The 26,880-nt window shown below is 39.6% G+C and overlaps 1 protein-coding gene across 1 annotated transcript in view; it reads left to right on the forward strand.

Moving 5' to 3' along the window:
- lrp8 (low density lipoprotein receptor-related protein 8, apolipoprotein e receptor) overlaps positions 1–26,880 on the forward strand; it is a 152,192-nt gene that overhangs the window by 101,012 nt on the left and 24,300 nt on the right. The window contains exons 5-10 of the mRNA XM_054602128.1: positions 10,902–11,276; positions 14,271–14,393; positions 15,381–15,503; positions 18,376–18,495; positions 20,171–20,296; positions 26,465–26,636. Of these exons, the coding sequence (XP_054458103.1) occupies positions 10,902–11,276; positions 14,271–14,393; positions 15,381–15,503; positions 18,376–18,495; positions 20,171–20,296; positions 26,465–26,636 (1,039 nt within the window). The remainder of the gene's footprint in view (positions 1–10,901; positions 11,277–14,270; positions 14,394–15,380; positions 15,504–18,375; positions 18,496–20,170; positions 20,297–26,464; positions 26,637–26,880) is intronic.

Below are 26,880 nucleotides of genomic sequence, written 5' to 3' on the forward strand. Positions count from 1 at the left end.
ATCTATCATTTACAGATGAAGGTGGTAGTGGTGAATATTAAGTTTTTCTGATCCATGGAAGAGACCTGTGTTATCTGAGTTCACACATGAAAGTCCACTTCAAAGGCCTCACAATGCACCCATTAGCTCCGCTTTTGTTCTTTATATCGAAGTTCAAGGGAATTTTCAGTAAGCTGTAGACATGTCATGAATAAACTGAATTAAGTGTGGAAAGATAATTAGACCGACTGTCTGACAGACTTGACTGGCTGGATCCCATCTAGTTTTCCTGATATTAGACATAGACAGAGAAGTAACGACATCAACATATCTGTAAAAACAGCCACATATGTGTATGGATACAAACGTTGTTTTATGCCTAGGCTCAGTTTTCCCACATTATTGTTTTCATACATTGGCCAAATTGGCTTTTGTTTTTATTGCTGCTTTGAATGAACAAAAGTAATCCACCAAAGTAAATTAGATTTATTCTTAATGTTATGCTAAGACAAGAGTAATTCTAAAAATCATCATATTTAGTTGTACACTGATAAAGCACAATGGTTAAACTTAGGCAAAGGAGAAGAATAATACCAATAGTTCAAATGAGAAACAAACAGCACATATAAAAAAGATGATATATCAGTTGAATCAATCTACCTTCTTCCGCTCCTGTCACTCTGCGCTCTGTATTTATTAAAACGTGAGAGAGTTTTGAGATAGCATAAATCATAATAATGCCGCTTCTGTTGCATTTATTGTTTTTGGGAAATCGATTTATTCTACATAACAAAGAAATTAAAAAGCATATTGCATCCACAGATAACAAAGCACAGCTACTTGAGGAAGCAGTAGGGGGTAGAAAACTGTTTGAATTTCTATATTGTATAATTTCTTCATTTCTATAAAACCCGCCAGCATTCAGGGCTATCAGTAACAAGCAGTCATCTCTAATAGGTCTTTGGAAATGCAACAGAAATAATTGATAAGAAAAAAAATAATATGCTGCATGCTGGTTAATATTTTCATAAACAGTTTTAATGTTCACTCTGCAGTGTAGAAAGTCTTTAAGAACAATACTAATGTGTACTTTCCACGAACACAAATAGATTTTTTGAAAACTGCTGCTTTCCCCTGTGCCTCCTTTAAATCCATCCCTCCATCCTCCCCATCACCCTCTCCCTCCACCTTTGATCTTCTCCGCTCCCTCTCCATCCCCCGCCCCCGTGGCAGCTACAACTGAAGTACAACAAGAGTTAATTAGGGCTGCTAATTGAGCATATCCAAATGCTGAATAAAACATGGTTCCAGGAAGAGAGGCTCTTTATTACATTTAGAGGAGGCCTCTGAAGAAAGTTTATGAGCCTTTAATTTATGTTAATGTGAAATCGTGTTTGTTTAGGCACACAGACGCTGCTAGCTGTGTGTGTGTGTGTGTGTGTGTGTGTGTGTGTGTGTGTGTGTGTGTGTGTGTGTGTGTGTGTGTGTGTGTGTGTGTGTGTGTGTGTGTGTGTGTGTGTGTGTGTGTGTGTGTGTGTGAAGGTAAATCTTAATTTGGGTAGGGTGTTTACATGAATGATGGCATCCCTTTTGTTTGTAAATGTATATTTTAAATCAAAACATAATTGAAAAGGCGTTTTTACCTGCTCACCAATCATCTTTTCATTTTAGCAAATTGGACTCTATAAGTTAATACAGCATGCTGTAAGTGTGTGTGTGGCCTGTTTATGTGCTGATTCAGTGAGCGCCGAAATGATCCAGCTTGCTTAAGGTTGATCACCAGAGAAGTTTACATTTCCACAAACCGAATAAGATCATGCACTCTTAAATGAGAACAGACACAAGGATTAATTGATTTTCCCCTTTCCTCTCAATGCAAAAGACAAAAGACAATCTTAATGTGTATTATTATAAACTGTTGCTGCCATTTATAATATTCAACTACTGCATTTGATTTATCTTCGCTTGACAGAAATGTGCTGATCAATAATGCTTCAGTCTTACCTCATGTACCTCATTAACAGAAATCCAATTACAACTGGATTTAAGCATCCAGTGGTGGAATCTGCTGCCTTCATGTTTGAAAGATTTCACATTATCTTTATTGTCACACTTCTTAACAAAATTCCGTGCAATTTAGCATTTCTGTTTTTTGCATGCAACATAGTGTAGTTTATCCCTTTTAAATTTACAATAGATTCTTGTAAATTGAAAGTGAAACTTCGGTTGGATCCTCTCTGCATGCAAGTGTTTTTGGCTCTCCCATTTAAAGATGTGCAGTGATCTGTGAATTCACTGTAGGGTTAAATGTGATGGTCCTAAGTCTTTCATAGCTATTTAAAGGACTGGTCAACTGTCAACGATTTTCCCGTCTGTATGTCAAAGGCATTGGTAATGAGTTATTTTTGCCTCTTTTTTGGTGTTTGTCTTTTCTTTACTTCACTTGGATCCAGTTGGTCAGCACTCTCTCCACATACACTTTCAGCGTTATGTTGGCGAGGACAGAAAGGGAGGAAACGCAAACTGAGAGATAGACAGATGAAGAGAGACAGGCAGAAGTCAGAGAGGCCCCCTCAGACCCTGGGGACATGTTGCTCTTTTCACATCAGCCTGAGCTGCTGTGTTACATTACAGCAAGCGGCCGCTGGATCGATGCCCACCGGGGATATGTTAGTTGGTGTTTTATAGAGGGGTAGAGGAGAGGGAGACAGTGTGTGTGTGTTAGTGTATGTGTGTGTGTGTTAGTGTGTGTTAGTGTGGTAGGAAGTAGAAGGAGGGGAGTCAATAAAGTGGCACGTCTGAAGTGTTCATGTGTGAAGATACAAGTTTGTCTTCTAAATGGAGGAAACATCAAAAGTGAAGACAGTTAGATACAAACTGTACACACATGAACAAACATATAAACCTGCACATACCTCCTCCAGGCATCTACACACATGCAATATATATATATCACTTCTTTAGTCCAGCTCGCCGTAGGCTACAGTTAAAGTAACCTCTATTCCATTATTTGATAACAGATCAGAAAGGCCAGAGTAGAGTCCACCCACATAAAATAAATACAGTATGTAATATGTGAGTGCATGTGTGTGAACATTTGTGTATATAGAGGGTTTTTGCCTCTGTTATCTTGCTTCACCCACATTTCTACTAGAAGAGGTGCCTGCATACATAGACACAGAGTGGTAGCCTCTTGTCTCAGAGTTTCTTCCCATTACGTTCTCCTTCATTTATAATCCTCTGACTGCTCTTACTGTGTGCGTAGGTGTAATGTAATGGAGCGCCGGCTCACAAACGGGCTCACTGCGCAGCCAGAGGCGTTTGCACTTGCTTCAGACTCCGATAGCTTTAAGAACATTACTCACTCCTCTTTCACCCCCCAAAATCCTTTCCCCTACACATGCACACACGTACACTCTCTCAGAATCACATGGAGATGACAGTGAAGCCTGCTTGTCTGAAAAATGGACCGATGTGAAACCATAACTTTGCTCCAATCTAAAGGGGGTGAAAGAGTCAGTGAAAAAAGTCAGATAGGAAGGATCTTTTAGTTTTGCTGCTTTCGTAGCCAGTCAACTATAGACAGACCACTTCACTCCAGGCATGCACGTGTTCTCAAAACCAGATTTATTTTAGTAGCCTATTTGAAGTTTGAAAACACATACTATATTAAGTATGGCCACTTTGACCATACTAAAACGCTTTTAGCTGCTAGTTACTGTACTTAAGCTAGTAGCTGGTAGCAAGTGACAGCCAGCTACTATCTACTAAAGGTAACATTAATGTACTAGTCAATTTACTGAATTTGTCCAAATGTGGCCACGTTGTCAGTTTAACATAATTATTTTGTCAACAACAGCTCCCAGTGTTTTATCGTGTGCATTTTTTCTAGAAGTTCAGTGCAAATTAATTTAGCAGTTTTGCCTCTTGAAGGGCTCGGTACAAAATGTGTTTGCACAGAATTTCCTTCAAGAGCCAGTCTGAAGAGATGAGTACTATGTACGGCCTTTTCTGTCTACATTGTGGCCTAAATAGCTGCTAGCTGCTAACGTCACCTACAACAGCTAGCGAGGAACCTATATTTTCATCCAGTCCCTCACCTTTTAACTGGTCTATATGTCGTTTTCAATTTTTGAATTCTGTAATTTTCAAAATTTTTGAAAACAACTGTAAATTAAAATACAGTATATATGCAATGCTCAATTTGTCAAACCTTAATTACAAATATGGTATGCACCTTATTAGCTTAGAAACCTCTGTGTGATATTTTTTTCACAATTCGATGACATACACTATTTAAAATGAGGGACAGACTCTGGCCTGGCAGTGGGGTGAATCTGTGCATCTCTTGTAAAGTAATAGACAATATTACAAGTTAAAACATGCTGTAATGTTGAGGCGGAAACTTGAATTTAGCTGTGGATCGTGATCAACAGGAGAAACAAATATGCTATCATGATGAGGCCATCTCAAATGGTAATTATGTCATTATAATGCATGGTGAAACGTAGGATTACATGTTTATATTGGCAATCTAATCATCTCACTAAATCACAATGACCTATTTTTAATGTATTCATAGATTTACTACATCACAATTATCGGGGTGAATGCAATTACTTTCCAGAGAGGCATGCAGAATGTGTAGGTGTGTGTGTTTGTGTGTGTATGTGTCTGTGTATTTGTACTGTACATAGAGGTGTGGGTACTGGTAAGATTTAAGACTGTGTGGAGCCTCAAGGATAGACTGATGGCATGTCACAATCTGCATTTAATGGCTTAAATAATATGAAATGTGAAATGTTTTACGACCAATGGCATCCACAATGGACTCTATGGCCGTTCACACGTCCATGTATATAGATACACGCAGGCACATTCGTCAGACACCCCCTGGACACACACACACACACACACACACACACACACACACACACACACACACACACACACACACACACACCTTCAATCTGTGATTGCTGGTGATGCAGTTAATATTCAAGTCTAAGCTGCTGTCAGATGGCATTGTGATTGAGCTATTGAAATATCCTGTTCTATTCAGTATACCGTGTGTGTGTGTGTGTGTGTGTGTGTGTGTGTGTGTGTGTGTGTGTGCGTGTGCGTGCGTGTGTGTGCAATCCCCATAGTCCCAACTCATCATGAGGTGGTTAAGAGGAAGTATCTCCCTGGTGTTTAACAATCAGGTTTCACACAGAGTTTCAATCTCAGTGAATTTTGTGCCATTTTTCCCTGAAGCTATTTCACTTGGATTCCCCAGGCTCAACTGTCACACGACAGTGAGGTCTTCTTATTTTCAGGGGCTTTTCACGCCCAGCTTGACATGTTTTTACTCCGAGCAAAGACAATCTAACTAGCATAGCTGAATACAAAGTCTGTATTAGGAAGATGAAGTCGAACTGCTGTGCGTGTATTTTATGTGATTGATTTTGTTTTAACAGTTTAGGATTCATAGTGATGCGCTTGCATTCAAGGACAAAGTGGGGTATAAATCTAGACTTTGAGCCTGATTTGGACAAGGGTTTGACAAATTTACTAATGAAGGCATTTTTTTATGAAATGTCAATTTTATTTTTTTACATATATGTCCAAAACTAATCCGCAGTTTGCTTGGAGACCCTCACACCAGATTATTAAACACTGGGTTCTTCAGCTGGATTTTGTGTTTTAACAAGTTTTTTTGTCGCCAGCATCCAAATGGTGTTTTATTTACATGGTGTCGTCTCTGATTATTTATTTTAAAAAGAAATTTCAACAATGTACAACGTTATAAATTCAGGAAGCTTAGCACCTGAACATCAACAGTAACTTTGTAGACTACTCGAGACGGCTATAGTCAGCTAAAATATCCGCATCCACATAAATGATTGAAGCTTCAGTTTATTGCAAATCCAAAACCAGATTATAGCTCAACCTTCATGTCTGCAGATATATTTACCTCTGCATTTTTTTTTCTCTCAGCATTTTCTGCTTTCGGTGAAAATTATACAAAGTCATCAGCTCAGTTTCTCACTGCATCAGCAGGCATCGGTTTGAATCCCTGAGGACTTTGCTTTGTTTTATTAAGAGAAGTTAGCAGATTGGAATGAGGAAAATACTGCATAACGTCATAGTAACCAAGTTAAGTATTACAATATTTCTGGTATTACACATTTGCTCGTCTAGTGAATGTGCAGTGTGTAATAAAGCAATATATCTCTACCCTGACTTTAGCATGTTGTATCATATCTATTCATTTTTTATCAAAACTAAATGACTGAAGTATTAGATGAAGCTTTCCAATCAATGCTCTGAACGTGGCTCTGTGCCTGGTAAACTCCATTGGCCAGGATGTTGGAAAGTGAATTTCTTCTGAAGCTCCCTTCTGTTTGTCAGTCAGTGATAAACTTATTCTGAATTTCATCTCTCCTACTGTCTGTCTATCTATTCCATTAGGAAAAGAAGATCGCTTTTATGCAACAGCAAGTCGAAGAGCTGAGGGCTTAGGGCCTGTCTGTCTGGTGTTGGTCATGAATGTGTGTGTGCATGCTGTCAGCCCCCCTAGCTGTTGCTTCAAAGGTCTAATGTAGCCAAAGCACTGATAAACACTTTGTGAGAGCCCTGGAGAGAGACTGCATGTCAAGTTGTCTATGTCTGTCTTCACACAGACGCACGCACACAGGGCCCTCTGGTCCTCCTGCAAAATGTGTTGCACCAAAAGTATGATCGAAAACGGCCTCTTTTCCATCTTGTCCTCCTCCTAAACTCCTCAGTGTTAAATCCCAATCTAAGTGGTAAGCTAACATTTCTAGACCCTTGATACACACAACCATCTTCTCACAAATGCGGGGATGTCAACGCCTCTGGCACCCTTCTTCCTCTAACGTTTTGCTGTTTTAATAATATCAGGGGTAATGGTGCTTCATACATAGCATGCGCTACATTAGCTAAATGTCCTGAAAAATACTGACATGATACATACAGAGTTGCCTGAGCGCTGTGAAGCGGTGGAGTGCAAGAAAATGATAGTAATTTCAACATTACTTTTCACGCAGTTTAAAATTGGCACTGTGTATCTGGTAAAATCAGTGTGCAAGTAATTGCAAACAGATTTTTACCTTAAAAATTGCAATTCCCAGAAATGTCCAATATGTGTGTAGAAGTGGTGATGTAGGCCAGACATGATTACTAAGTTGTTGACAGATATCTTGCTTGCTATTTAGGAAGCGATGTTGCAATGCACCATTAGTTTCGATTCATCAGTTGTCACTGCGCATGAATAGGATTATCTTCCACTGACCAAACTGAAAAAAGTACCGTTTGAAGATATTGCACACATATATGAATATCTGATGCATCACCATCGCTCCTCTGCTCAGTCCCTCTTTGTTTTTAATACTGGAGCACTTATTTTGAAAATGTTTTTGTTTTTGTTTTGCTGCACTGGATACCCATCCTGCACAACCCTGATGAAAACATGCACTGAAGTGTTGGATGTGGGTTTTGGCTGTTATTATAATAAATGTTGAATAATTGAACAAAAAAGTTCCCTCCTCCTTTTAGATTTTTTATTTTTTGTATCCCATCATTCCTCATGAATATAGATAGCAATTTGTTTGCAATTACCCTTGTGTATCTGACAGAACAAGGCATGCATGACTCAACACGGATTTGTTTTTTTATTGATGCTCTCGTGTGAAAGATAAGGCATTCATATTGATATTTCACAGAGGAGATGAACATCGCTTGTCTAAGATACAGCCCATTAAGACTACCGTCCAAACTAAAATGCCTTCAGTTGTTACCGTCTGTTTTTCAGCTGATTGTGGAGCAGACGTGTGTCTGTTTACGGTCAAATGCAGCATTTAACACAGTGCTGTGAAGTTTGTTTTATTTTCAATTTCAGATTGTTTGGTGCTGAACAAAGAGAGGCTGAGGTGTGTGTGTGTGTGTGTGTGTGTGTGTGTGTGTGTGTGTGTGTGTGTGTGTGTGTGTGTGTGTGTGTGTGTGTGTGTGTGTGTGTGTGTGTGTGTGTGTGTGTGTGTGTGTGCGTGTGCGTGTGTGTGTGTGTGAATGCATATCTAAACACAAAAACGATCTGATTTTAAGTGCGTGAGTCTCTTTTTTAGTGTGTTCGGGAGAGATTACATATATTTTCCTGTGCGTGCGTGCATAGCTGCTTTCTTTAGACTTATCCATGCTGGAAGACAGTTCAATTGTCCTTCAGATCAGGGTCAATGAGCTGTGCCCTATCTCTCTGCTCCATCTATTAGCTGTCCAGTGGAGGGTCTGGGGATGGATGGATAGAAAGTTTCGACCCCAAGTTAAACACAATCACCTGCAGGTGGGGAAGGTTACTGTCGAGATGTAATCAGTACCCGATTACTGATTACCTATTTTAAATTGTAATTGGTAGAATAATCCACTGAATGGATGTGTTTAATTAACAGGGAAGAGTGTAGCTGAACAGCGTAACGCTGATTCCCCTCAACTCTTACTTGTTTTAAATTTCAGGTTTAGTATAGGATTCATGAGATATTCATTATAAGTGACTGTTTGATTCTGAAATCCACCATAACAACAGATTACAAATACAGAGTTTGTTGACTGTAATCCATTCTATTACTTGTCACATCTGACCATCTATCTACCTTTATCCGCTGTTATAACAGCCTGCCTGCTAATCTCGGGTATTTCACGCAGCTAGGTGATAGTATCAAGGGACTGAAGTATCACACAGTTGAAGTGACCCTTTATGCTCTGTTTGGGGTGTTGACCACCAACCTTTTTTGGCCATTAATGAATGATGCCAAGGATCAATCAGTAATATGATGTGCCAAAACATTAAAAAGTTCCATAAATACAAAGCAGTATTGTTGAAATAGGAGTCTCTTATCCAAATATGACATGTGTTACCTATGTGTATACTGTATGTTTCCATATTGACTAGGCTTCAGTATTCTGTTATCAGCGTGACAGATACAAAGTTAATAGCTGTAATGTTGTGATCTGGGGATGGGGGAAACCTAAAGATACAAAGTTTATAGCTGTAATGTTGTGATCTGGGGATGGGGGAAACCTAAAGACGTAAGAATAGATGCCTTGCCGAACTTTTTGTAACTCTTGTAAGATGTTGTGATAGGTTGGCTTTAATCCAGCCTGTGCTGCTGGGAATTTCAAACTCAAGCTTAAACTGTTTTTATCCTTGAGACATAAATTCGATAAACTGCAGGGCACCTGCCTCTTCCTGTAGTGGAAATAAAGCTATTGAGAGCAAACTATCTTTTTTGTAGCTCAATATCCCAGTGGGAGACACACTAAAAATCTCCTTATCCCAGCCTTGCTTTTTAAATCCAGGCACACCTCTGCTCTAATGAAAAACAATTTTAAGCATAAAAAACTGTCTGACTTGCAACTCATTATGAACCTCCAGTTAAAGCCAAACATGTTTATAATTTCCATAACCAAAAACCCCTCTTGTTTTTTGTAGGAAAAGTTTATTTAAATAATCACTTTTTAACTTTGCTCAGTACTTGTTTGCACAAACAACCTACGTGACCCCCAAACCACCTGAGCGTCTGCCGGGATGCTGCTGATGTTGTTTATGTGCTCATGTTAATTAAATTACTTAGATCTGAGTGCAGATGATTAGCATGCTAGCAGTAACAGCTAGCGGGGAATCCAATAGCCTATTATCATAATGAGTCCCTTTGGCGCACTGTGTGGGAAGGTAACAGAGAGAGAGGGAGTAAAGCAGTTGTGTCGGTCGCTCAGAGAAGAGCGTTACATCAAAGGACAAGTGATTTTTTTTTTTAGCACAATACATGATCCGGATTGATTTGTCCAACCTGTCGGGAATTAGATCCTGTCACTGCTCGGATATAGCAAAGAGGAAACACGCAGTTTGCCAGCAAAACACATCAACACACCCTCACAGATGCATATAAAGTTTCATCATTATGGTTTCCTCCTTTCCCAAAAGATACTGTAGGAGGAGAATTAAACACATGCACAGACAATCATACACATGAATATACACAGTCTTCACAGGTATTTCTGCACAGGCATTCCCACACACACAAACACTCATGGAGGGGGATTCTGCACTGCGGCAGAGACACGCAGCTGTGCCCCAACTCTGCTCATTACACACCTGCTTCCACATCCTGGACTTCTGCTGCACATATGCTCTCGACCTTGTGCTTTATATGGCACACTGTCACATTTATATTGGGTGGTTCAGTGTTATAATGGTTACGTTATTTGTTTAAAGGGTTGAGATTGTGTGGTGGCAGTTGTGACCATGTTTATTTATATTTGTTTATACATAACATAATGTGTTTTTCTTATGAAGCAAGTCTACCTGGATTTTTTTGTTGTGGTTTTTTTTCCGCTTCTTTGTCCCTTTTTACTTTAACAGTTACTGCCTATCCTCTCTTTGCTCCTTCGTCTGCTATACCTTTCTCTGTCAGACTTTTAAGGAATATGTGTTTTAAGGAAGTGCTCTTTGGCACCGTGCACAGTCACCAGTTTGATTTTAGATCAAACTCTTTCTTTTACTCTCACCAGACAGCGAAAGCCGGAATTGCCCTCTGCTCACAGTCTTTCCGTTACAAAAGGAAAGACATATTACTGCTTATCCCCGAAGGAGTTTGAATATCTGCAGTGATAAGTTAACTATATCAGTTCTCTAGCTCACAATTTTCTCTCAACTACTCCCACTTGTACTAATGTCTGCTTCCAAAATGGTAGGCTTTATATGATAGCTCAATAAAGTTTCTTAAATTCACTCGATTTTCAAATGATTTTCTGTATTGAGAATAATGAGATTTAAAGTAGATAAACTATAATCAATGATTATAATAAAATGAAAAAAATAAACTTCTATCTCTACTTTTCATCCCCCGGTTTCATTTGTCCTTTAGATGCCAAGGCCTGCCCCTCCAAAGACTTCCAATGCCGTAACGGAAAGTGTGTGGCACCAATCTTTGTGTGTGATGGTGATGACGACTGCGGGGACGCCAGCGATGAGGAGAAGTGCTCGGCTCCCACCTGCGGCCAGCACGAGTTCCGCTGCAATGACTCGGAGTGCATCCCCGCCCTGTGGAGCTGCGACGGCGACCCGGACTGCAAGGACAAGTCAGACGAATCCATGGAGCGCTGCAGCCGGAGGACGGAGCCCCAGAAACCTCGCTGCCCAGTGGGAGAGTTCCAGTGTGGGAGCGGGGAGTGTGTCCACATGAACTGGAAGTGTGATGGAGACGCAGATTGCAAGGATAAATCCGATGAGGCAAACTGTCGTAAGTCACCTGTGGGATATATTGTATTCATGTGGGTGGATAAGAAAAGTGTGTCAATGAGTTTGTAACTGAATGGACTTCTAAAGAATAATGCTGCTGTCATTTTAATTATTATAAAGAAACCCTGAACAGACCAAATTTAACCTATAAGGAAAGATTTTCTGTGTAGACACAGCATGGTCCTTGCGTATTAAACCCAATGTTGTTGTTATCCACTGACAAAGTCCTTGATTAAAACCAACACTGTCAGTGAAGTTTATTCCGAAACAACTCTGACTGTATTTCCAGTCTAGCCCAGTCTACGTAGCTTAGACGTCACTGCACATGCTCAGGGACACAGCTTTGCTTGTAATTTACATTTGAAGTGCTCATTGTAATGACGTAATAGGTTATCCAATTACAATGTTATGGTTCTTTTATGTAATGTGTCTGTTACTATGTGTCTGTGTGGTTTTTTTAAATTAGTTTTATGATAAATGTAAAAAGGTAATACCAGCTGTAGGCTTTAATGAAGGTGATTAATGCATACTTACATAATGCATGTTGTGTAGCGGAACAATGGTTACGTGTGTGGCTCACCACTACTGAAGGAATATTCTTCAAAGGCTGACATGCCATGTATTGTGAACAAAGACTACAAGACAAATGTTGTTGTGCTACCAAATGATTGAAGGAAGATCAATGCTAACTGGATGATCCATGAGCGTGTTGCCATGCAACCATGTGATCTCTGGAAGCAGAAGGAGAACTTCTGAGTGTGTTTGACCATATGCGTTTTGTTGTGTTGGAGTGTGTGCGCGCGCTTGCATGTGTGGGAGGTGAAGGTCCTTCATCAAGCGAGACCCCCATCTGGTCTCCTCTTCACACTCCCACACACCACTCAGGGAGATGACAGCAGCCTCGCACATACAACATGATACACACACACACACTTTCACACAAGACTCAGGCAGAAGCAAGTGTTCTAATCAGGCGGCATAATCCGGTTCTTGCATTCTGTCTACTGACCAGCAGGGGGCGACTCCTCCGGTTGCAAAAGAGGCGCGGTACTTAAATGCATTCCAATCTAACGACATCCCATAAACAAGCAGCTGTGACAATGTATAGACTGTTGCACTTAAAAATCCTCCCAACTCTCAAGACACAATTTTCAAGGCCAACCAGTTATTAATATTATTGTCTTTGAAGTGAAAATAACTATGCAGGTATGCACTGCATGATGGGATAGGTTTTGATATGGATATATTATGATAAATTGGTTCAAATCAATATGCAAATGAGTCGTAGCATTTGATGACTAAACGGGTCATCGAATTAAACTCACAACTAGATGCCACTAAATCCTACACACTACTACTTTACATTTTTACCTTTTAGCTTCCACTACATTAAGATAATAGAGTAGCCTAGCTTGTTAGCTTCATTGCCGAAATATATCTATTCTAAAAAGCTGCATTCAGTTTGCTAGCTTGCTGGTTAAAGTAAGACATAACCCAGGTCTATGATTAATGGTTCTATTTGGCAATACTGACATGATTATAATTTGTACAAAGTGGGTCTACACAAACAAAACAAAAATAAAATAACATAATTGCATTGTGATGACTTCTGACAGAGTGAGAGCAAGTGAAGTGGTCTTGCCTCATTTACATGTGCCAGTGGACTCATCTGTCTCAACAACCATGTTCACTTTTTAACCTCTCATCATTGATGAGACAGGAGCTGTGTGTACTACTGCATGTACTTGATTCAGTCTGTGTGCATGCTCATCACATTGTTAATGGAAGTGGGCGGTCGGAGGTTTGTGTCGTACAAGATGTAATAGTTTGGGTTGTCTGCAAAATGTAAATGAGAGAGCAGAGCTCAGCTTAGGGATGTGCAACATTTCAATGTAAATCAGAATGGTGAGGATGATTGCATATCTCCAGTTTGTTCTCTCCTCCTCCTCTATTGCGTCAAGCTTTCCCTCAGACCCGTCCCCTGGTTATTACCTCCCATCTCATTTGTAACATCAGTCTCCATAATCTTGTGTTATTTCACAGACATGCCGACACAAGTGACTATGAGAAGGGTGACAGGATGTTAATGTAAATGAGAAATTGCCAAACCCTATCTGTAGTTGGTTCCCTCCTTTTCCTCCTGCCAGCATATCTGCAGATGGCAATCCATTATTATTACTATTCCTACGGATTTATCATAATTAGCTGAGCTCAGGTCTCAATCATTTGGCTGAAAGAATCAGCACATTTTTGAGATGGCACATGATTATGTCCTCCTCACTTTGCTGATTTTAGCATTGACATGTGTGTTATCTTTATTTTTAATTTGAGCATTAGAAGTCAGAGTCGGTTTATCTGTGTGTTCATGTAAAGGTGCAAACGTCTTCCACATGACATTTCAGTTTGCTAGTTTGATGTGCCTGTATGTGTGTGCTTACCTGAACAGAACATGAACGTCTGTGGTTGTGTGCTCCTTTGGTGTGAAACAGTGTGTGTGTCTGTGTTTAATTGCAGATTTCCTGATACAGTGATAGTGTTCCACTCATTGGCCTCCACAGCCATCGATCATGTCTGCCTCCATTCCCTTGGCAGAGCCAGTCCAAAACACAACACATGAATAATTAAACAGCCAGTTAAAAAGATGAATGAGTTGAATAAACCTGCCCTCGCCGTTAGACCAAGCACAAACAAATGCCCGTATACTCTTGCACATACACACATACTCAATAGGTCACTGGTTGTGGGATTTCCTTAGACAATAAATTAATACCTGCCTTGATTTCATTTCAATCAGGGCTGTTGGATTGAAATGCACTCCAAGTCGGCCTGATCGAAGAAGCAAAACAGACACAGCACACACACATGCACATCTTCATAGATGCAGTTAAGGAAGAGAACTGTTGGTCCGAATGAGCCCAATACATTATATTTTAACTGAAATAATAACAGGTCAGCTCATTCTGATGTATATGTTTGTGTGGTTTGTGTTCCTCAGCCCTGCTTACATGCCGACCTGATGAGTTCCAGTGTGGCGATGGATCCTGTATTCACGGTACCAAACAGTGTAACAAAGTTCACGACTGTCCGGACTATAGTGATGAAGCTGGCTGTGTCAACGGTAGGTGTCAGATGAGTATAGGTTGTTGAACACTCAAAGAACTTCTTACATTATGCACTCGAAGCAGGTAGTCAAATGTGATTATTTAGCTTCTGGAAATTTTGTGAGATTCAGTTTAAACTGCAAAGAAAAGTGACAATACAACTCTTACAAACAAATCTCTGTTGTAAAAAAGAAACTATTCAATTACAACCCTAATACTGCTAACAAGATTCACAGGGGATATAGTGGAAAGTAGCACAGATGGCTGCAGTTGGCTGCACCAGTCTAATCTGCCTCATGAGAAACTTTAAAGAAGTACTGCTTAAGCAAGAGGCCACAATGTCACAGTGTTAAAAGAGTCTCAGCATGTTTTCTGCCTTTAATCTCTTTTGATGTAGGCAAGAAGTGTAACAAATTACAGTGATATGTTAATTCATCCAATCACGGCATATGGCGTAAACATCACCTTGAGTTTATACTGTATATATTAATGCACAGAAAAGCTGAATGTGCCTGCCATGTCAAAGCCAGTGTTTTGAAGTGCAGTACAGCACAGTGTTGTTTGCAAAAGCGTAACATTTACTTTACCTACCTAAATCTTTTTAAACACAGAAAATAAAGAAAAATTGCACCCCTGCTGGAGGTGACTGCCTTACCAATAATGATAGGTTAGCGATTTGCATTTTGATGGCAATGTTTTCTTTGTTGCAGAATACTTAGTGGGTTCAACTGTTCAGCATTTGTTCAAGGCTGCATTCACACCAAATCAGGCATTTTTTTCAGAAACCCTTGCAGTCCTTATCACCACAAGTTAAACGCACTACCCACTTTAAAATGAAGAGAGAACTGGCGTCCAAATCAGTTCAACGCCTGGTTTGGTGTGAATGCAGCCTAAGACATCTACTTAAGTACCTGAACATTGTGTGTTTCTAGCTGAAAACAGATGTAGTACTGTAAGTGGAAAACTGATCTCTAACTTGGTAGTGTGTTGTGTCTCCACCGCAGTTACAAAGTGTGACGGGGCAAGAAAGTTCCGCTGTAAGAACGGGGAGTGTATTGACAGCAGCAAGGTGTGTGACAACGTAAAAGACTGCAAGGACTGGTCTGATGAGCCCATGAAGGAGTGTGGTAAGATATTTAGTCTCTGTTTCTCTTCACACACCTACATACCCAGATACTCATTAGTACTTTCACCATCTCTTGCATTCATGGATGTACAAATAGCACAGATACACACACTCATATCCAGGTATCATCAACTTCTTCTACGTAATGTGGGTGGTCACTCTCCTTAGTAGAAGGAGCTTCATTTGATCAAGGCAGGGTAAATCAGGACATTTCTCAACTGCCTTATTATGATCAAAGAGCCAAGCGACTCTGCCCTCTGGTGTGATCTTAGCCAGGAAAACGTGACCGGACTGCATTACCCATAAGGAACCACACAGATTATCTATACACCATAGATAATTACCACTTAGCGAGCTTCAGTCACGGATCTCACATGACAAGCAGTGCAATCCAGCTGCAAACACAGAGAGGCAGTGGAGAAAAACATACCTGTTAATTAAATGTTATTTAAAATGCATTAAGTAAATACACTACTCAAGTACATGTACAAGCAGAAGACTCAAGAGATTACTTAAGGGAACTGCATTCCTGTCATGGTCTTGCTCTGAAGTATAAGCCAGTCACATGGCTATAAAATTATATGTGAGAGTGCTGCCCTTTTAGCTAGCTGTGATCTCCAAGAAGGTGGATGTTAACTGTAATGAGATTGCAACGTAACCATAACATGAATGTTAAACATGATGTTCAGTGTGTCTCAAGGCAGACCTGCACCTCCTCTTGGTTTTAGCTATAACTTACAACTGCAATTATGCACGACGTGGATAACGCAATAGTTCCTGGTCCAAGCCCAAGCCAAAGCTAAATATAATAGTTAAAAATGAATGCATATCCTAACTCATAAAACATTGGCAGACATGCATTTTTTCAACTCCATGTTTACTTGCCAGCAATCTTCTTCCCTGCATTTGTTGGCATTCATTTATTTTTGCATTATCACTGCCAACTGTCAATAATAGCATTAAACTGAAGACAGGATTTGAAACGTGTTGATATGAACAAAATAGGGACCCACTCATAAAAAACACTTAACTAATGGTCCAAAACTCCATCGGGTCCTTATGAGTCAGATCACACCATACGGACAAAAGTACATCAAAACATTGCATTCATATGGCTTATCCTCTCAACCCCTAACCGTGTTTATTAAAATACTATTTTAACAACTTCTCACTCTTCTGCGAAGGCTTTCCACAAGATTTTTGAACTTCGCCGCAGTAAATTTGATCCCATTCAGCCACAAAAGCATTAGCGAAGTCAGCAAATTATGTTAGACCACGAAACTCTGTGCAGGCCTGTCAAGTTTTCCACACCAAACTCAAAAAAAGAATTTTCTTTATAGGTTTTATCGTGTTGAAAAATGAAAAGAACTCTCCCAAAATGTTTACACAAAGTTGGAATTGTCTCAGATATCGTTTAGAATGTATTAAGATGTACCAAAAAAATGTTACAAACATCTTTCAACATTCTTTACACACACATATACCACACTCACAGATACCTATAGTATATTATGTAGCTCTCTGCTAAAATTAATTAGTTGAAAAAAGGTTTTCATGTTTTCACTTTCTTTGACCTAATTACTATGTTTATGCTGAGTTTATTTTGTTGCTATCTGATAGAATACTCTGGCTATACTCTAAATTGCAACCATAACTTTAGTCAAATGTCTCTTAAAGTCTACATCTTTCTTTCACTCTCTCTCAGTCTGTCTCCATTTCTATTCTTGCCGTCTCTTCCTTCCAGTCTCACTGTCTCACATCAGAACCTGTAGCCTTGAAGCTAAATCTTTAATGTAAGCCGGTAATGAAGTACCAGCTTTACTTTTCTGTAGCGATCGCTCTCTTCTCCCTGGAGGGTAGTTGAAAGACAAAGGAGTAAATGGAGGTGCGGAAACGGATACAAAAAGGAAAGGACATAAAGGAAGCAAAACGGAGAGGGAGTCCAATCTGTTCTTCTGTTCTAAAATACAAAAAAAAAAACAGAAGAAGAGGAAAAAAAGAGCAACCGGAGAGACAGCGTGTGTCTGTGTAACAATAGGCATCATAGTGGAGTGGCACCTGGGAAACGTGTCCACGCTCCCTGCTGGAGGATGGATTGAGTCCAGGTGCATTTGGCTAAGACTGTGACTATAGGCAATTTTCTGTAGCGATCGCTCTCTTCTCCCTGGAGGGTAGTTGAAAGACAAAGGAGTAAATGGAGGTGCGGAAACGGATACAAAAAGGAAAGGACATAAAGGAAGCAAAACGGAGAGGGAGTCCAATCTGTTCTTCTGTTCTAAAATACAAAAAAAAAAACAGAAGAAGAGGAAAAAAAGAGCAACCGGAGAGACAGCGTGTGTCTGTGTAACAATAGGCATCATAGTGGAGTGGCACCTGGGAAACGTGTCCACGCTCCCTGCTGGAGGATGGATTGAGTCCAGGTGCATTTGGCTAAGACTGTGACTATAGGCAATGAACACACACACAACCGGCCCATGAATATATTCCACACACACACACACACACACACACACACACACACACACACACACACACACACACACACACACACACACACACACACACTGTTTCCCATTTTCTGCTGCCTTTAAGCTCAATGTGTTGTTTTTTTAATGGAAATATAATGTGTACAAGGACATACTTTATAGGACTAACTAATCTCAACTGGCAGGATGATGAAAACTATTCGCATGCACAACTCTTAGTGTTTGTCTTTCCGTCTGACTCTTTTTTTGTGTTTTATCAAGGCTGAATTTTTTCTGTTCAATAGCCTGCCGGAGTAATTTCATATTCAACTCTTCTTTTCTTCCCTCCCCTCTTGTTCCTACCTCATCCTCTATCTGTCCTCGCACTGCCCCTCTCTCTCTCAACAGGTCTGAATGAGTGTGCAGACAACAATGGCGGCTGCTCGCACATCTGCAGGGACCGCAGGATTGGTTACGAGTGTGACTGTCCCTCTGGGTATAAACTCCTGGACAAAAAGACTTGTGGAGGTAAAGAAAAAATAAGTTATGCGGAAAACTACCATTTTAAAGCAATACTTTGACCAAAAAATGACCATTTATATATTTATTAGTCAACCTGTGTTATCTTGAATTCTTGAAGAGATCTTTGCTTTTCTCGCAAGCCTTCACGTTGAACGGAAAATAAATTAACAGAGGAAAGTCTTGATGAGTTTATGTAAATGCTTCTGCGTTTAACAACAGCAAAACTTTATCATCACATCTGTTTGCAAACTCTAACACAACTTTTGCAGTCGTAAGCATCAGACTGTTTATGCTGTGTGTTTTAAAGTTTTATCAAAGATGCATTTGTTTGGCAAGTACTGATCATTTGACTGGATGAATTATTGGCCCTGTTTATTTAGCTCTGTGAGAAACCATGGTGGAGTTTAATAGCATTTCCAGCCCCTAACTAGTGGTCGTCTTCTGGTAAAAGGAACATTTTGTCATAAAGTATTAGGAAATGTTTTTCATTAAAAATGGAATGAAGAAAAAAGTCTGGTACATGACTTGAAGCAGGAATAAACTGGTGAAAAAACAACTTCTTTAAACTACTCGAAAGAAGACATATTTTTACAATGATAATACACAATTTTAAATATAGGGATATGTGATTAGTAAAAACACAAAACACACTTGGTGTTCTTGTAATATTAGTTTGGTTGCCCAGGCCCAGATTCTTCGGTAGATCTATAATTTTGTATGAAAGAAAAAAATGTCTTTACAACCCGCCAAGATTCATGATGCCAATGTTATTCCATATATATGTTGCATAGAGTTGGTTATGAGATGAATACTCAAAAAGATAGCTCAAATGATGTAACTGCCTGAAATCACATTGCCAGATTGAAGCATTCCTTCTCATACACAAGTTAAATAGACAAGATAAGATACAAAGCATAAATAAGTGAGCTTTAAAGTAGCTTGAAAGTCATTTGTTTTACTTTAGACAGAGGCAGAGAAGCAGTTTCCCCTACTTTCCGTTTGGTGCTAAGCTTCAAAGACATCCTGAATCCTGATCTCAGGGAGATCAAATTGGTATTGATCTTCTCATCAGGCTTTGGGTTTGCTGGCAAAAAAACTCACTTCCCAAAATGTTGAACTTTTATTTTATGGTCGTATTTGGTTTAAGTTGTTTAAATGCACCACCCTGTGACTGAGTATCTGTGTTGTGCTGGCAAGGACAACATATATGTGCAGTGGACAAGTGAAATAAATATAAAAACAAGTCCAATCCAGCAAAGCCCATGAAAAATGTCCAACCACCAGATTCCTTCTTTGACTTAGAAAAAGTATGATAAAGAATCATTTTTTAACATTTGGTATAAATAAGTTCTCATACACTATAATGATCCATCTAAATTCAATTGAAATGGTTGTCTCACAAATATTACTTAACAAGTAACAAGCGTGCATATTTTTTCAAAACATCTTCTAACCGTGTCTGTTGACTCTCTCGGCCTGAATGATATAAATCTTAGAAACTCCATTTGAAGAAATCGGAGTATTCATTTAAAGAGAAGATTCTTTTGAAAAAGATTGTTTACATGCTAGATAGAAAAAATGTACTTACTCTTATTTTTCACTCTTAAGAAATAAATGACTTGGTGTGAGTTGGTAGTGTTGTTTTGATCTTTATGTCTTTGTGCCATGTTTCTCTCCACAGACATAGATGAATGTGAGAACCCAGATGCCTGCAGTCAGATCTGCATCAACTACAAAGGAGATTATAAGTGTGAGTGCTACGAAGGCTACGAGATGGACCCTGCCTCTAAGACCTGCAAGGCTGTGGGTGAGTTATTTATCAGAAACATGCAGTTACACCCATTTGCTCAGGTAAAGACACACACTGTCCTAGATGGATGTTCTCACAAAAATACAGACATGGGCACACATGTTCTCGAAAGGAATCGCACGTTGAGACTAGCTCTTATATTCACCAATTACTCCCCCATTCCAGCACCCTTAGTTACCGAGGCACATCCCACACTGTTCTCACACTGTGGGATTCTGTGAAACGAGAGGCTTGCTTTGTATGGAGTGTCTAGCACAGCAATCTGTGCAAAGATAAATATTTGCCACCTTTCTCTGCAGTCCTCACTAATGAAAAGTTTGCAGCCAGCTGCCTCTGCTCTCTCTAGAGTGTTAAGGGAAGGGTTTTGTGTGGGGAGGGGGCATGCCCACTCACTGTGGGACACAAGCAGGGTCCATACCTGTCATTGGCCTGGGGGAACACTGAGCAGTGGTATGAATGTAAATTAAATCTCAAAAGTTCTCAAAGTTGCACCAGGCAAGGTTGTTACTGGAAAATGGTATGCCTAAATCCTGAGGTGAAGATGCAACTGCAGATTCTTAGCTGGACCTAAAAGTGGCTTTTGAAAAGTCCCATGCAAATTGATTCATTCCCCTTATTCTCAGTCTTTTACAGCAGGCTTTACCGATAACAACTCTGTCTGTCAACCACCATTTAAACGTCTGGATAATGTTTCCTGCTAGCGTTGAGAAATTAAAGCTTCTGATGTGTAGTGATGTTATGATAAAAGTTGATTTATATTTTACACCTAGCTGGTCTGAAAGCAGAATTTCAGTGCTGTGTAACTGCAGACCTAGAGAGGATTGAAAACTATAATCAATTTATTATCAGTGTTTTATCTACGGTCTTATAAATTCTACAGGAAACATAACCTCTTGCCCTGGCAGTGTTAATGCCTTGACACAACACATTTACCTAAATTGGGAATGGAACCTTTAACTGATTGAGTTATACAGCAAATTAACTTTTTGTGGGACATGAGAGAGAAAAGAGCCTTACTGGTGATTACTGCCATCGGTCTTTGGTTGAGTCTTTATATGGTGAACTGGTCTGTTAATGCTTCTTAAAGCAGAAAACAGGCCCTCACTCCTAAGCTAAGTGGCATAAAAAAACACCATTGATTACTTCATGCCTCTCTGTTAGAATCTTTATTACTGTTAAGCAGCGCAAACAGACCTTGTCAGAGGCCGAGACATTTATTAGAATAGAGGATAGGCGAGCAGCTGGGGAAAAAAGATAAATGGATGGATGGATATCTCTCTGCTCATTGAAGTAATGTGGAGATGCATCCGCACTGTCGATTGTGGCAGATGTCATAGCGTGCCAACAGAGACAGCATCAAGAGGAAGAGACAGAAAATGTGACAGATTATTGTTTATTTTGAAGTGTATTTATTCCGAGGCGCATATAGAGATGGGACCATAAATACAGAGATGTTTGCTTCGTGAAGCTGACGTAATGTGGACCTAATGAAGCCTTGTTTGCCTGTGAACTCACTCCCAGATGCTCATATCATCCAATCACACATGTGCATGGCCACACACATCAGCGTGCGTATACGCTTTGGGATTCTGGTCACACATTTGGACATGCAGTTATTTCAAGGAGTCTCATCAATATTATTACAGAGATACTGGACAGGAGGAGTGGCACATTCTTTGATAAGATGTGGCATTTGCTGAGCGCCAATATTATTTACACATATTGAAATTAAGGCCATTATTTGTGCTTCTATCTCAAAGGCACACATCAAAACACAATGTCATCTTCAAGTTAAATGCAATGGCATATATGTATTTTTTCCCCTGCATTTCCTACTTGTGTTTGTTGTATTAGTGCAAGTTGAGCCTGTGCAAATAACTAAAAAAAGAAGAGTTACAACTGCTCTTTGCGTTGTCCGGTGTCCAAAGAGTGCATTTAATTCTAATCCTAACACGTGGTTTCAGGCTCTGCAGATTAATTTCACAGTAATATGCAACACTAGCAACGATAATTAAAAGTAAAGTCCCAGATTGGAGTCGTGATGAGTTGCCTCTTCTAAGCTGGTATTTGTGAATGTGTGTTGCATGTTTGTATTAGTACATGGCAGCGTCCATTAAGTCTCCTGAGAAAGCCTTGCTCTACACTAATTGCATTCATTGTTTTTTTGTTTACGCCTTTATGGGTGTGATGCCACTCACTGAGTCGTCAACTTGAGTTATTAATATTGTGTGTATGAGTGAGAGAGAGACGGAGGGTGGGAGTTCACTGTATGTACGAGATGGATGGATCCACACAGAGAGCAGTTTCTTCACCAGCTTGGTCATCTGTGATACGTAACTCAGAGTTGGTCCAAATTTAATTGGACACGGCCAGGACCAAGATAGTGAAAGAGAGCAATGGAAATTTGAAAGCATATACATAAAGGAATAAAACTCCTGTCCCCAACATCTCAACGTAGATTAATTGTTATTCCTCATTATCATCATTATTTTGTCACAACTGACAAGTCAAAACATAAAAAGAATTACTATAGAACTATTTGTTGAGAAAATGTTTTGCCAGTGTCCAAATTTGTATTATTTCATTACTGTATTATAAAAGAAGCTAAAATAAATAAAAGTTTAAGGCTGCAACTAGAACTCAAAAACTATAAAAAATGTCTTTCTACTTTTGTCCATAATAATGCCAGGCATGTGGACAAACATAAGTAATGTAAATAATCTTATTGTTGGACTCAACCATATCTAGGATTGTTTAACAACCAAATTGAACAGCTCTGCAGAATTAAAGTGTCACATAAAAAAATTAACAGTCACTCACTGGCTCAAACTGGTTGATAAAAACAGGGCACGCTGTCACAACGATGCAAAGGAAGTTTACAAATTGCCTCTGGACCGACTTCTCACTTTCTTTTTTTTGCACTTGTTTCCTTCTCTTTGTTCCTTGCTGTCTCTCTCATCTACAGAGTACTGTGGACTTAACCACAGTGCCAAGAGCCCTTTTTTTTTCCACGCTTGACAGTTTGAGCACACACTTTTCAAATTGAGTTTCAAGCAGTGGTCAAATTTTCCCCATTGTCAAAACATTTTACCATGGGATCCAAGATGCTGTGGAACACTGTCAAACCTAATCTCAGTTTTTCTGTGGCACATAAACATTGTATTCTGTCCGCCTATAAGAAAGTTGGTAATATTAATCCAGAATGCCAATGTGCACGTATATATATTAATCATATAATGTGTCTGCCTTTTATTCTGCCAATGACCTATCAAGATAATGGTCACAGCTTAAAAATGTTGGTGCACAAATTATTAGAAGTGGAACAATTTTTAATGGAGAATCTAGCAGTCCATCATAGAAATAATGAAAGGTTATATAATTTGCTTTGTCATGAGGAATGCTAGCAAGAAGGAAGACTTTCTGACTTTTGACAGAAGGTTCATCTCTGCCCCGCTGCAGCATCTATTCATCATGATACAGCATGTTTTTAACGAGCATGGCTGACCTAGACATGTGTGTCTACTTCCAGACATAACATCATCCTAATAACCTCATCCACGCTGTCATCACACTGGCTGCAACCGAACACCCCCATCATCTTTTGGAATTTCATACCGTAGTCTGACCTTTCAGTCTGTCGTTATGTTCTTACTTTGCATCTTAACAACATAAACATCTCCTTTTCTGCAAATCAAATCGATGTGCCTCCAGTCCCCAACGGCATTTCCCCAGCCCGTATTTATCTTTTTTCTACATTATCTTAATTAGCTAACGGGGCCCAACGGTCCTGAACTGGCAAAACAGATTAAAATATATCTAGGGGATCCTGTTCCTGTTAAGAAAGCTGACTGTTGCCCTGCCGGGATATATTGAGGAGAGATTATGTTGCACTTGTTTGATGATATCTCTGGTGTCATGGCCTGAGGAGAACAGTGACTTAGCTTTTTTAACTTGGAGGACATATTGCTGCGACAACAGTGATGAGGGATCAGAGATGTTGTTTTCAACAAATGCGTCAGGGGGATTGATGAAAGAGAAGTTAGATCCTTCTCTGTTGTTATTATTATGCACAATTCTAAATGTTATTTTCTTATCCTGGCTTTCTTGTTCATCTCTTTATTCTACTCTGCCCTCTTTCTTTCCCCTGTTGATCTGTAATTGTCTTTCATTTTTTGCTTTTTTGAAAGATGGACCATCACATTAGCTTATGCCTGTCTCTTACTAACTGCGTTCCTTTCTCTCTCTCTCTCCCTCTCTCTCTCTCTCTCTCTCTCTCGCGCAGCAGGTGAAATTGATGGTTTCGAACCTAGTAGTCAGAGGAAAATGATTGAATCCAAACAGTAGTAGAAATGTAATATTTTCTCCCTGTGCAGTAGCCCGTATTAAACCAAGGCTAAGGAAACCTATTGAGGGAAAGTATGAGTTTGTGTGTGTGTGTGTGTGTATGTCAGTGTGACTGTTGCCCAACTTTGTCTCGTTACGTGGCATTTTTGCTTTACTGGACAGTGTGGAGTGGAGAGTAACTTGACAGATAGGAAAGAGAAGTGAAGCTGATAGAAAGAAGCAATAAAATGAGATGGATGGATATTTGTGTGAAAGAAAGCAAAAGATAAAGACAGAGAGGGAAGCATGATGCAGACAGACAGAATTCTGAGGCAAAGCCATGCTGTTGAGCTAAAGTAAAGCAAAACAATTGGAATACAGTATGATGAATGATATTGATGGTTTAGAAGTAAATTTGATGGACTTGTGAGCATGTGTACAGTTTTGTGTGGGGTGACTCCACTGTATGCAGGTCTACATACAAATTAATTGTATGTATATATATTTGTATCTGTGTGAAATAAAAAGGAAGTTGACCTTGTCAACTGCATGACAATTATTCAAATGCTTGACTAATGCTCACCTTCAGCCTGCTGAAAAATCTGCCCCAGGTAACTAACGTGCCAGCCAACAGCACGTACTGCTGAAGAGAACCCAGAAACACACTTTTGACAAGCTGTACTAAAAATAGAATGATGTGTCATCCCTAGCTTTTGGTCTACTTTATCCACCTCCACATTGTGCTTCATTACTTAATCCAGCAACAGGACAAACTCATATACACACACTCAAAGACTCTTTAAATAGATGTGTCCTGTTAAAGGCTCCTCGCCACCTTGCATAATCTATGTGTTACCTTTCTGAAGCGCATAATTGTGTGAATAATTAAGTGAACAGCATTATGTTGTGTCAAATAATATCTGTGCGTGTGTGCAGAAGAATGTTATTCATTTTTTCTTTTAATAGGATTTATTTGGATGATTTATTTAAGCTCACTTCACAAGACCTTTGTTATCTTACATTATGTTCCCTCTTGGTGATAAAAATCAACCCTCAGCACCACCCATGGTATGTTTGTTGTAACCTTATGTGTAGGTTTTTGACAGAACTGCTGACCTACATATGAAGGGCAAAAAAAGGACTGGAGCACCCTGAATGATTTTTACCTTTAAATAGGACAAACAGACCAACATTTTGACGCTACTGTGTATTCAACAAAAACAAGGCCAATTCATATATTGCCAACAACATAAAATAGGGGGACAATTGTCATGGGATAGTCAGTTGAACTAGATTCAAAATCTGTTGAATAATGGATCCAAGTGCAGGAGTTGCCATGGTCAATGTTCAAGTGATATGTCATGTCACTATCACTGTTTAAAAAAAAAATGTATATCAATTTTCCGGGCTTGTTGACATGGTAACAGATGACAGCACACTGTACCGCCTGTGAGCAGCACAATGTGACCTTGTCAGGAACAGTGCGCATTGCATTACAAGATGCAAATATGCAGGTTCACCTTTCAAATACAGGTTTGGGATGTGTGCTACAATATATGTATCATTTTCAAGATCAGCAAATTTTTCCTTGTCACATATACACTAGCACACTTATGATTGGCCCATGTCTAGTAAAGAGTGGGTGGGGAATGTAAAATGTAATCTCTTTTGGGGTTGCAATAGAAGTTAATGGCACCCAATGCTATCAACACATCTCCTGGAATTTGTGGCCAATCTGTCCAATTTCGCTCATGTCAAGTTGTAAATGAAATGCAGCAAATGGCTCTTCAGGAGACATGCTCATACATGATCGTGACGCGAATGTATTTCCCTCTCCATCAGGAAAGAGTCCGTACCTGATGTTCACCAACCGCCATGAGATCCGTCGCATTGACCTGCTGAAGAGTGAATACACACAGGTGGTTCCCACGCTGAAGAACGCAGTGGCCCTGGATGTAGACGTGTCTACCAACAAGATGTTCTGGTGTGATCTATATCATCGTAAAATATACAGGTATACACACACACACACACACATAGGACGAAAATACATGTGATTTGGGTGATTTGTCTGCCATTACATTTGACGCAGGTTAGACATGTAAACAACATGTCAAAAGTGAAAACATAAGTATTTTTTGGGACATAAAACTTACATAAAACCATAAATGTCATTGTGCAGAATCAGGACTTTGAGAGTTTAGCGAACGCCCTTTCCTTGTTCTTCAGCCATTCTGTCACCCTGTTCCTCCACTATA

This window comes from Anoplopoma fimbria, chromosome 8 (assembly GCF_027596085.1).
Source record: "Anoplopoma fimbria isolate UVic2021 breed Golden Eagle Sablefish chromosome 8, Afim_UVic_2022, whole genome shotgun sequence".
In the NCBI taxonomy this organism is placed as follows: domain Eukaryota; kingdom Metazoa; phylum Chordata; class Actinopteri; order Perciformes; family Anoplopomatidae; genus Anoplopoma; species Anoplopoma fimbria.